A 12,929-nucleotide genomic window follows, 5' to 3' on the forward strand; every position below is an offset into this window, starting at 1 on the left:
TCCTCTCCTCTCTCCTCTCCTCCTCTCCTCTCTCCTCTCCCCCTCTCCTCTCCCCCTCTCCTCTCCCCCTCTCCTCCTCTCCTTCTCTCCTTCTCTCCCCCTCTCCTCCTCTCCTTCTCTCCTTCTCTCCCCCTCTCCTCTCCTCCTCTCCTTCTCTCCCCCTCTCCTTCTCTCCCCCTCTCCTCCTCTCCTCCTCTCCTCCTCTCCTTCCTCTCCTTCTCTCCTTCTCTCCCCCTCTCCTCCTCTCCTTCTCTCCTTCTCTCCCCCTCTCCTCCTCTCCTTCTCTCCTTCTCTCCCCCTCTCCTTCTCTCCTTCTCTCCCCCTCTCCTCCTCTCCTTCTCTCCTTCTCTCCCCCTCTCCTCCTCTCCTCCTCCTCTCCTTCTCTCCCCCTCTCCTCCTCTCCTTCCTCTCCTTCTCTCCAGAGAATCACGTCAGCGCTGCAGGGCTCCACGGGTTTTATATATGAAGAGTTTTTCTGCAGAAGGGTGAAATGTCGCATCAGTCCCGTGGGAAAGACTCTTGGCCTGTGTGAAGGTTTCTCACGTACAGGAGCTGTCTGTGAAGGACTCGGCATGTTGAACAGATATCTCACGTTGGAGGGCAGCTCATCAGCTGAAACTCAATCCCAGCAAACTGGAGATCTGTTGATCAGATCTCTCCGTCTGTCAACGCACCTAACCTTGGGGTCAAGAGTGGACAATCACCTGTCCTTCTATTAACGGTTCTTCATCTAGGGTAGATGTTTGCCTACAAAACTGGACCCTACAGCACGTATTACACACTGCTCGAATGTTCCCCAGATGTCTGAACAGCTGAGTCACTGACTGTGACATCACTTTTCCAGTGATGATATCACTCTGGATAAGGACGTCTGCCCAGTTGCTATAAATGTACGTGTGTTTTCACACCTGGCTCGTTTCGAGCATTTCTTTCGGAACCTGGTGCGTTTTCTCCCATGGTTCGGTTCGTTTAGACGCATATGAACACGGCAGTCACGCTCAGATTCGCACCAGAACAGTCGGGCCGAGTCCACCTCTCTGGAGAGATTCGCTTGTGGTGAGAAAGCAATCCGACTCGACAGACTAACAAAGCGACCTCTATAGCAATGCATGATGGGAACTGTCTTCCTTACTTCAAAAGCGTGTTTGTTTTGTTTATGGTAAACACTAGGACTGCAAATAACGATTATTTTCATAATCGATTATTATCGATTTTATCAATCAGTTTTTGCAGCTCTAGTCTGCACTTATATAGCACCTTTAACCTTAGCCTTTAACCTTTAACACACACACACACACACACACACACACACACACACACACACACACACACTGTGAAAGCTTGGTGAAAATGAATGATGGTTTCACACTGTCCCCTAAATGAGCATTTTAAAATAAAAGAATAAATCTCTCTCTCTCCCTCAGACACACTGCAGCACTGGCAGGACAGTGAGTTTGTGGCAGTGTACCACAGGGGGCGCTATTTCAGGCTGTGGGTTTACTCTGCCGGCCGTCTCCTCTCTCCCCGAGAGATCCAACATCAGATCCAGAAAATCCTGGACGATCCGACGACACCTGTACCGGGGGAGGAGAAACTGGGAGCACTGACCGCCGGAAACAGGTTACACACACACAAACACACAAACACACACACACACACACAAACACACACAAACACACACACACACACATACATACATACATACATACATACAAACGTGTGTGTGTGTGTGTATGTATATATGTGTGTGTGTGTGTGTGTGTGTGTATGTGTGTGTGTGTGTATATGTGTGTATATGTGTGTGTGTGTGTGTATGTATATGTGTGTTTGTGTATATGTCTGTGTGTGTGTGTGTGTGTGTGTGTGTGTGTGTGTATATGTGTGTTTGTGTATATGTCTGTGTGTATGTGTATGTATATGTGTGTTTGTGTATATGTCTGTGTGTGTGTGTGTGTATGTGTGTTTGTGTATATGTCTGTGTGTATGTGTATGTATGTGTGTGTTTGTGTATATGTCTGTGTGTGTGTGTGTGTGTGTATGTGTGTTTGTGTATATGTCTGAGTGTGTATGTATATGTGTGTTTGTGTATATGTCTGTGTATGTATATATGTGTGTGTGTGTGTGTGTGTGTGTGTGTGTGTGTGTGTGTGTGTGTGTATTTGTATATGTGTTGTTTGTGTATATGTGTGTGTGTGTGTGTACATAGTGCTCTGTACTGGAATACATTCAGGGTGTTTTCCTGCCTCACACCCAGTTTTCATAGGAACCTTGGACCATGTTGAGCAGGATAAAGTGCTGACTGAAGACGAGCGAGTGTAACTTGTGCACTCGGAGTGTTTAAGCACTGCTATTTCCTCACATCTGAATGTTGAAATGTAATTTTATTAGTTTTATTTCTCACACAGTCAGTTACCTACATGTGATGTAAACACATCCAGAAGAATGAGGTCCAACTGGAGTATAATTAAAACCAACAAGAATTTCTGCGAGTAGGAGACTGAGCTCTCGCACGTTTTTAACTCTCCACAAGGGGGCGCCTTTACATTATCTATTCAATTCAACAACGCTTTATTGGTATAAATTTTACAGGTCACAGGTTTTAACAGTGCTTATACAACACACACACTCACACACACAAACAATTACATAACATTTACAGAAAATAAACAAAAAATCAAATAATTTAATGTAAACAGAATAATAATCAGTAAACTGAAAAACAGAAAGAATTAATCTAGGAGTTAACTAAATATAGAGCTCAGGACTTTCAGGGTCTCTCTGTCCCTCAGTCTGTGACGTTCTGCTGTGCATTTCACAGTGAAAGCGTCCGTGTGTCCGTCTCCTAGAATAATCTGCAGTTGCTCTTCATCTGTTAATTGGCAGAAATGTGGAATTTCGCTTCTAATTTCTTTTGTGTTCGTATATTTCACAGTGGAGGAGGAAGTGCAGTTCTCTCGTCACGTCTCTCATCACGTCTCTCATTACATCTCTCATTATGTCTCTCGTCATGTCTCTCGTCACGTCTCTCGTCACGTCTCTATAGTTTTGAACAGTATTCAGTCTGCCTCCCTCCGGCTGCTGCACTTCCTGGAATCGACCTGGTGTTGCTGCAGAGTGTGTGATGAAGCTGACCTGCAGATTTCTGATCTGCTCCGGGCAGTTTGGTGATTTCCTGCTCTTACACCTCCCGAACCTGTTTTTAATGAGGAGTCGTTAGAGCAGGAAACCACCGGACAGTGTTATTATCACAGAACAGTGTTGTCAAGGTTCACACCCAGAAAATACCAAACACAGAAAAACGCCACCATGACGACTCACACACTTCTTTATCTTTCATTGCCTTTATACCAGCATGTGAAACATGAGATTGTGTGTGATTTACTTCTGAGAGTGTTCTGTGTGTGTGTGTGTGTGTGTGTGTGTGTGTGTGTGTTTGTGCAGGGTTCCCTGGGCCCGTGCGAGGAAGCAGTACTTTAGCTCAGGGGTAAATAAACGTTCTCTGGACTGCATTGAGAAAGCGGCGTTCTTCGTCACTCTGGATGATGAAGAGGAGGGGATGAAGGGCGATGATCCGGCAGGGAACCTGGACCGCTACGCTAAATCTGTCCTGCACGGCAAGTGCTATGACCGGTGAGAAAAATACACACACACATGCACACACCACAATCTCAGTGAAGGAGGTGTGGCCTCTGTACCTGTCAGTATCGTTAAAAGAGGTGTGGCCTCTGTACCTGTCGGTCTAGTTAAAAGAGGTGTGGCCTCTGTACCTGTCGGTCTAGTTAAAAGAGGTGTGGCCTCTGTACCTGTCGGTCTAGTTAAAAGAGGCGTGGCCTCTGTACCTGTCGGTCTCATTAAAAGAGGCGTGGCCTCTGTACCTGTTTTCCCTACAGTAAAATAATAAACTGCATATTTATAACAGCACATCATATATACATTGTTTAGCGTATTAGCCATGTAATCGAACTGAATCGAATCATTTACTGTGTTGTGTGTGCAGCGTGTTTAACAGTGGACATTGTCCCGGAGCAGCGTTACAGAAATATATACACTCAGGATTTAGGTTATAAACGTATGAATTTATCTCTAATGAGCACCCAGAGGTGACGGGGTGAGGAAAAACTCCCTGAGACGATATGAGGAAGAAACCTCGAGAGGAACCGGACTCAGAAGGAAACCCGTCCTCATCTGGGTGACACCGGATAGTGCGATTATAAATAAATACACCCCTTCTGTAAATGTGCTAATACTACCTGCTGAAATAGTGCAGTTGTGTAAGCAGGAAATTCATCACAGTTTCCACAGGAAGTCTGTTGTGTTGAACTTCTCCACTGTTCACTGATGGAGACTCGAGTGCAGAACTGTTTATGCTAATTGAAGTGCTAATGCTATCATAGCATAACTGTTCCTATGAACTGAGGTCCAGAGCATCTTTATGGTGTTTAAGTGGAACCGTCCTCAGTAATCTCAGTGATCTTTAGTCTGCACCATGTGGGACATCCTCAGCAGCAGCATGTGACTCCAACTGATGAGAACTCCAACCAGAAGGGTTGTAGTTCTAGTTAGGACTCTAGCAGCTGCATTCTGGACTAACTGGAGTTTGTTTATGCTCCTACTGGAACATCCAGACAGTAAGGCATTACAGTAATCTAATCTAGAGGTGACGAAAGCATGAACTAATATTTCTGCATCATGTAGTGACATTATATTTCTTATTTTAGAAATATTTCTGAGATGAAAGAAGACTATCCTAGTAATATTATCTACATGAGTATCAGATGATAGACAGGAGTCAATAATCACTCCAAGGTCTTTTACTGCTGCACATGATGGAGCAGAAAGACCATCCAGAGTTACTGTGAGATCAGAAAGATTACTTCTAGCTACACGTGGGCCTAGGGTTAGGCCTAGTAGAAATAGAACTTTACCTCAGTATGCATAGAGAAGTCACCATTTACATCTTCGAATATAAGACCTCTAATAAGACCTGAGACAGGAGAGGACTGTTCCCTTAATGCAACAACATTTTCTAATCTATCAAGGAGAATAGTGTGATGTGTGGGTGTGTGTGGGTTGAAGGGTTTTCGGGCGGTGAGGGTCTCAGCCGTCGGCAGTTACAGCCAAGCAGGCGGGGCGGAGCCGTCACTCGCGTCGGAGTCACCTGAAACCCAAAAAAACACACAACAGCGATTAGCAAACAGATACGCGACGGCAAAACTGCATAAAACACGCCAGAGATCTGCACAAATGCTCAGAGATACTTCTCTCTTTCTGCGAGTGGAATATCGGCCTTTTATACTCTCCCCTCGCCCCACCCCCGCCGCGCCATGCCGCGCCGCGCCGCATGCTCTCTGGATGTCCAAAACATTTGGTGGCGCTGAAGCGGAACTGTCTCTTCTGCGCCACTGTGGCAGTCGCGGGAGGAGCGATCTTTGTTTCCTGTGCGCCGGCTGCCGGCCTGGCGCCACAATATATATATATACACACACATACACACACACATACACACACACATACACACATACATACACACACACACATACACACATACATACACACACACACACACACACACACACACACATACACACATTCATACACACACACACATACACACACATACACATACACACATACATACACACACACACACACACACACACACACACACATACACACACACATACACACATACACACACATACACACATTCATACACACACACATACACACACACATACACACATACATACACACACACACACACACATACACACATTCATACACATACACACATACACACACACACACATACACACATTCATACACACACACACATACACACACACACACACATACACACATTCATACACACACACACACACAGATATATATATATATATATATAAATAAAGGTGTTGAAGCTGAAACACTAACATCCTCTGATGCAGGAAAGTGTGTAAATGTCTGTGTGAGTTTGTGAACGTGATCTGAGCACAAGGACAGATAATGAACTTTACGTGGCTTTGTAGCAGTTAAACACATAGAGTGATCGCTTAGCTGTGCCTCCACTTGACTAGCGACACCAAACGAGCCCAGTCTCGAGTTGGATCGGTCTGGCAGTCCTGCAAACAGTGAAAACACCCGGGGCAAGTTTTATGATAAAGACTTTTTGTCCAAATTAAACATTTTAAAGCAGTTCGCCCTCACAAGCCAGAAAAAATACACAAAGTCTATTTAGAAATATGTTTTAAAAAGATGGAGGGGCGGGGATATCACTTTAGGAAGATACAGGTGTGTGTGTGTGTGTGTGTGTGTGTGTGTGTGTGTGTGTGTGTGTGTAATGGAAACAAAGGCTTTTTTTTTATATAATTGATGATAATTTAGATAATTGTAATTGATTATAATTATGATAATTGTTGATGACATCTGACCTAGACCTGTCAAAATAGTTTTGATGACTTTCTGTAAGGCGAGTAAAACGTTCTTGATCGTTGATTTGATATTCTTATATTATTATATTATTATCTACAGAGTTAGTTATAAAACTGTCTGGTTTTACATCCTCCCTGCTATATAATGATTGTATGGGCTCGGTGAGGGCTCTCACTAACCCTCTCTAGAGTCGGGATGCCGTGTCTCACGCTGCAATCTTCTGCATCAGAGAGCTCATATACACGTATAATATATGCACAAATAAATATTACTCTTACTAACAACGGAGAACGAGTGACTAAGCATCCTGGTATTATATTTATAACGCAGTGTGGCCATGCAGTCATGGTGGAAAATAACACTCATTTACAGGATAATAATGAAGGGAATGTAAGAGACAGAGAGGCTGTGTGTCACAGAGAATATACAGTGGTGTGTGTTCTGTGTTTGTGTAGATCTCATAGTCAATTATTTCAGAAATTAAAACTAAATCTAAGATAAAACCAAGACGACCTGAACAAACTCACAATACAGTTTATAAATGATAATGATGTTTTTTTATTGAAGCAGAAAAGTTCTCCAATACCATCTGGGCCTGTGTGAAAATGTATTTGCCCCCTTAGTTACTAATTCCCCACATCTTTGACACTGCATTGATAATGGGGTTCAGCTGGAGGAGACACAACCAGATCTGATTACTGCAAACCCTGATCAATCACATCTACACTTACATAGAACTTTCTCAGCAGCATGGAGTTGGTTAAAAGATCTTACCCAGTAACACACTACGGTAAAGCTGAAAGAAACTCCAGAAATGATGAGGAAGAAGAAGGTGATCTACATCAGTCTGGGAAGGGTTACAAAGCTGGGACTCCAAAGAACCACAGTGAGAGCCGTTATCTCCAAATGGAAAATGGTCATATCCATTATGGACAACTTGCAGTAATTGAGGGAAACATGAATTCTGCTCTCTACCAGAAAATCCTAAAGGAGAATGTCCGGTCTTCAGTCCGTAAGTTGAAACTCAAGCTAAATTAAAGTTTTGGAGCGGCCTAGTCAAAGGCCTGACTTGAACCAATTGGCAGGACCTTAAACGGACAGTTCATGCTCGAAAACCCTTAGATGTGGCTGAACTAAAGCAGTTCTTCAAAGAAGAGTGGGCCAGGATTCCACCATAGCGCTGTGAAAGACTGATCTCCAGCTATCTGAAGAGTTTGGTTGCAGTTATTGCTGATAAAAGTGGCACAAACAGATTTTAAGTTTAAGGGGGCAATTAGTTTTTCACATGAGTGATAGGTGTTGGATAACATTGTTTTGCTTCAATAAAAAAACTATTGTGTTTATTCAGGTCGCCTTTGTTATTGTTGTATTTCATGTGAAGATCTAAAACTATTTATTATGAGAGATACTGGAAAACAGGGGCAAATACTTTTTCACAGGACTGTGTTAGACTCAGAATTAGAGGTTTCTCACAATCAGGCTGCTGTTGTGGTTGTATAACATCGTCACGCCCCAACGCCCATCTGAACTGGAATGAATTAAATGTGTATGACAATAATGTGTCTGTCCATCAGTCCTTTAAACTGAATATAAGCATGTAGAAGGTCATGTCGTGTGAGTCTCTTCTTCGTGTGTCCGCGTGAAAAGACCCTTTATTTCACAAACATGAAATAGGAAGGCATTAAGGACGTCTGGAGCCTGAGTCTAAATAGTTGTATTCATTAAGTATTGATATGAATGAAAATTGACCAAATGATTTACAGCCAAACATTAAGAATGATGATGATTCGTTTGTCCAATTACTTTCGACCCCTTAAAAAGGGCAGGGGCCACACATACACAGTGCTGTAACTCCTACACTGTTCACCCGAACTGGATGTAAATACCCTGAAAAATAAAAGCTGAGCAGCTTTCTCCTCCATTCCTCCTCCAACATATTACAAAACATGTAGAATACAACTCTTTATGACACTCTGAATACATTTACCTTTACTGTTACCATAGCAACAGGACCCAGTGAGAATAAACTCAATCCCCCGCTCTCTCTCTCTCTCTCTCTCTCTCTCACAGATGGTTCGATAAGTCCTTCTCTGTGGTGATTTTTAGAAATGGGAAGACGGGTCTGAATGCTGAACACTCCTGGGCTGATGCGCCTACTGTGGCTCATTTATGGGAGGTGAGAGAACAGAGAATACCTTAAACACACAACACACACATTATGTTACACAACACACAGACACACATGAGTTCAAGTGGCTTTATTGTCATTTCAGCCATGTACAGCTGCTACAGTACACAGTGAAATGAAATAACGTTCCTCTAGGAGCATGCTGCTACATGAAACTACACACTAACCACGTGAGACAATACAGAATTAAATAAATCCTACACGTTTCTACAGAACGTGCACGTGCAGACGTGCAAACACCACAGGACAGTACAGTACTACTCAAACAGGACAGTGGGTACGGTAAGGGACAGTGTAGTGCTGAACAGTACACAGTGTTAGTGTGGAAGTGTCTGATATAACCGGTAGTGCAGAAGACAGGTGCCAAAGAGTCACAATATCATTTAAAAATGGTGTAAATGTAAATAAAAATGGTTTACTGACCACAAAATCAGTGCCATGGCCATCCCCGTCCCCTGACCTGAACCCCCATAATAAACCTGTGTGGTGGACTGAAGAGGAGAGTCCACCAGCGTGGAGCTCGAAACGTGAAGGATCTGGAGAGACTCTGTATGGAGGAATGTTCTCAGCTCTGAGATTTCTCCTGTAATGGCTGATGATGTTGGAGAATACATAAGGGATCTGTTATTTTCTGTAAAGCTGCTTTGGGACGATATCCGTTGTTAAAACCGCTATACAAATAAACTGAATTCAATTATTTTGGCAGCACAAAGTGTTGACTAATAGGGTGCCAATAATTGTTGCACACCTATATTTAACAAAGATATTTTTTTATAAACCTCTGTTGTGGTATGTATTTTATTGGAGTAAAATTTTGAGTATTTTAGTGAATTTTTTGAACAAAAGATCAAAAGCTTAAACAATAAAGACAATTTTTCACAATTTTTTTACCAAGGGTCCCAATATTAGTGAAGGGCACTGTATATACGGAATGTGTGTGTGTGTGTGTGTGTGTGTGTGTGTGTGTGTCTTGGGGTTAAGGGAGGGGGGACTACACTTTGGTCGGACAGCTTTGCTCGTCCCACATGTTCTTTTGTGTGTGTTTCCACTGTGAGTGTCTTTGTGTTTCCGCCGTGGACTACAGCAGCAGTCCGCTACACTGGCGTATGTGAAGGGCATGAAACCCTCTCATCTTCATCTCTGAGTGTGTGTGTGTGTGTGTGTGTGTGTCTGTATGTTTGTGTACGTGTGTGTGTGTGTGTGTGTGTGTGTCTGTACGTACAATAGTGCAGTATGGTTACTAATCCTAAATTGGGAACGGTTCCTACCCACCTCAAATCTCTGTGTTAAACATCACATCAGAGAATCAGCGTGTTCAGATCTCCCGATGGAACCATAACGGAAACCTCGGCAACCTCTCACAGAAGAGATCGGTCAGTACCGCCGCCCGAGCGCGAGGTCTCGTCTCTCGCTAATCGCGCTGTTACATCCCGTTCCAGTGTTTCCTCCACTGCAGTCGTGGTTCTTACTGAACTGCCCATTAGTGTAAGTAATGGGATTTGAAGCGCAGATGCGCAGGAGCAAGCAAGTGAAACTTTGCATAAGTAAAACTCTGCACACATTCAGATCAACCTTTTTATTGCAAAATTTACTTTCTTTCGCTCTAAATGCTTTCTTCAAAGAACTCAGTACGCGTGCATGAAACATGCCCTTTTACACGCTCACAATCTGATCTTGTGGGAGAGAAAGCACCATGTAAAAATTTTTGTGTTTTTATTATTATTATCATTCATTTATTTTCTCTTGTGTGGGGCACGGTGGCTTAGTGGTTAACACCTCACACCTCCAGGGTTGGCGGTTCGATTCCTGCTGCCGCTGTGTGTGGGTGGAGCTTGTCTGTTCTCCCTGTGCTTCGGGGTTTCCTCCGGGTACTCTGGTTTCCTCCCCACATGTGTTGTAGGCTGATTGGCATCTCTAAATTGTCTGTATTGTATGAATGGGTGTGTGAAGGTGTGTGTGATTCTGCCCTGTGAGGTACTGGCACCCCGTCCAGGGCATCTCCCTCCCTCGTACCCTGAGTCCCCAGGGTTAGGCTCCAGGATCCCCACGACCCTGTGTAGGATATGTGGTACAGAAAATGGATGCATGGAGACCGCTTGTATAGTCCTTGAAAACAAAAAAAATAGTGCTTGAAAGTCCTGGAGTTTCATTATGAGGAATCTGCAGGAACCCTCTTGAAAGTTTCTGAAACCTTTATAATGTTCTACATTTCTGTATAAATATGATCTAAAACATCATCAGATTTTTTCATCATTTTATCATCAGAGTCCTAAAAGTAGTTAAAGAGAACCCAATGAAACTAATGAGACAAAAATATTATACTTGGTTATTTATTTATTGAGGAAAATTATCCAATATTACATATCTGTGAGGGTAAAAGTATGTGCACCTCTAGGATTATCAGTTAATCTGAAAGTGAGATTAGAGTCAGGAGTTTTCAGTCAATGGGATGATGATCAGGAGAATTTGTTGTTGAAGCTCATCAGGATGGAAAAGGTCACAAAACCTCTGGAAAGAGTTTGGACTCCACCCATCCACAGTCAGACAGATCGTGTACAAATGGAGGAAGTTCAACACCATCGTTCCCCTCCACAGGAGTGGAGACCAACAAAGATCAGTCCAAGAGCAAGATGTGTAATAGTCCACGAGGTCACAGAGGAACCCAGGGGAACTTCTGACCAGCTAAAGTCCTCTCTCACATTGGATAATGTTAATGTTGATGAGTGCACCATCAGGAGAACACTGAACAACAACGGTGTGCGTGGCAGGACTGCAAGGAGAAAACCACCGCTCTCCAAAAAGAACATTTGTTTGTTTGTGTGAGCGAGTGCTGTCTGGGATTTTTGAAACCAAACAACATTTTCGAGCCTGTTCATAAATCTCCCACTGGTTAGTGTCTAGTCTCTGTTCTGTGGAACACTGCACTCTGAATCTGTGATACAGTATTTCCTGAAAGCCCTCTGAAGTCCGTCTGGGTTCCTGAGTGGCACAACAGAAGTGTTTGCTCTATCTCCTGGAGATTGATGGCACTGGAGTCAGTGGCTGGGAGTTTAAACAGATAAATAGCCCGTGCTCTCCGGCTGGTGGGCGGGAACTCGCCAAAAATGTATTATTAATTAGAATCTGGGGTGAAGTGGGTGATGACTTCCTCTAGAAACCAAGACTGGAAAGGTGTTGGACAGGTGGAGAGGTCTTTAAAAGTCTGTTTAAGCCAGCAGTGAACTATTTTGAGTGTGTGTGTGTGTGTGTGTGTGTGTGTGTGTAATAAGAGTATTGATCTGTCTGTCTCTCTCTGTCTCTCTCTCAGTTCACTCTGGCCACGGATGCTTTTCAGTTAGGTTATGACACAGATGGAAACTGTCGAGGTGAAGTGCAGCGCTCTCTACCTCCTCCTCAACGCCTCAGCTGGGACATACCACCAGAGGTTAGACACACACACACACACACACACACAAGTACACACACACGTACACACACATGTGTTTGTGCAGCCAACCACAACTTTCTATTGTCATGGTCTCACATTTCTGTGAGCTCTGGGGTTTTACACCGGAAAGAACCAAAGATAAAGTGCTAAAGTGCAAACACACACGCACAGACACACACACACACACACACACACACACACACACACACACACACACACACACACACACACACACACAATAGGTTAATGTACTCAGCCTTTTATGCAACACCACATCAAAACTCTGTTTAATAATTTCTGTACATCGGAGCTGTAGTAAATATATAAAAATGATAAAATCTCCACTGCATCACTGTTTATTTTACTGATGAACTTAATACACACACCACTGTATTTAATACAAAAATTATTAAATAATAATAATAATAATAATAATAATAATAATAATCTATTTTATGTCACTTGCAATTTAGATTTCAAAACAAGTCAATATTTCCATTTTTAGAGTGTAATATTATTTATTTATTTATTATTTTTCTATGCTTTACCAGAATCTGTTTCTCCTCTTTTTTAAAATCCAGACTATTTCTTTGTGTAGTCTTTTTTTTTTTTTTTTTTTACATTGATGTTCATTTGCTTTTGTTCTTTCAGGTTTTCTTTATTTTACAAGAATAAAGAACGGAGAATAAATGGCAGGTTTTCATCTTTGAAGTTAAACAATACTGATATAAAATGACCCCAGAGTTTTAAAATAAGTCACAGTACACGTTTACTCGAGCCTCCTGTGGCTGTGTATAATTCGTGTGTGAAACACTAACGCGTGTCTTTAGGGCTCCGTAGTTCATCTGAATGAAGTGTTCCCACTCATGAGTTTCTCTCTCT

General features: G+C 42.8%; 1 protein-coding gene across 3 annotated transcripts in view; it reads left to right on the top strand.

Annotated features, from left to right (window-relative positions):
• cpt1a2b (carnitine palmitoyltransferase 1A2b) overlaps nt 1-12,929 on the top strand; it is a 55,252-nt gene that overhangs the window by 17,598 nt on the left and 24,725 nt on the right. For all 3 annotated transcript variants that reach the window (XM_053676895.1, XM_053676889.1, XM_053676906.1), the window contains 4 exons: nt 1,425-1,620; nt 3,442-3,630; nt 8,503-8,608; nt 11,928-12,044. In XM_053676895.1, coding sequence (XP_053532870.1) covers nt 1,425-1,620; nt 3,442-3,630; nt 8,503-8,608; nt 11,928-12,044 — 608 coding nt within the window. The remainder of the gene's footprint in view (nt 1-1,424; nt 1,621-3,441; nt 3,631-8,502; nt 8,609-11,927; nt 12,045-12,929) is intronic.

The sequence above is a fragment of the Ictalurus punctatus genome, chromosome 2, assembly GCF_001660625.3.
Source record: "Ictalurus punctatus breed USDA103 chromosome 2, Coco_2.0, whole genome shotgun sequence".
NCBI classification, from domain to species: Eukaryota; Metazoa; Chordata; class Actinopteri; order Siluriformes; family Ictaluridae; genus Ictalurus; species Ictalurus punctatus.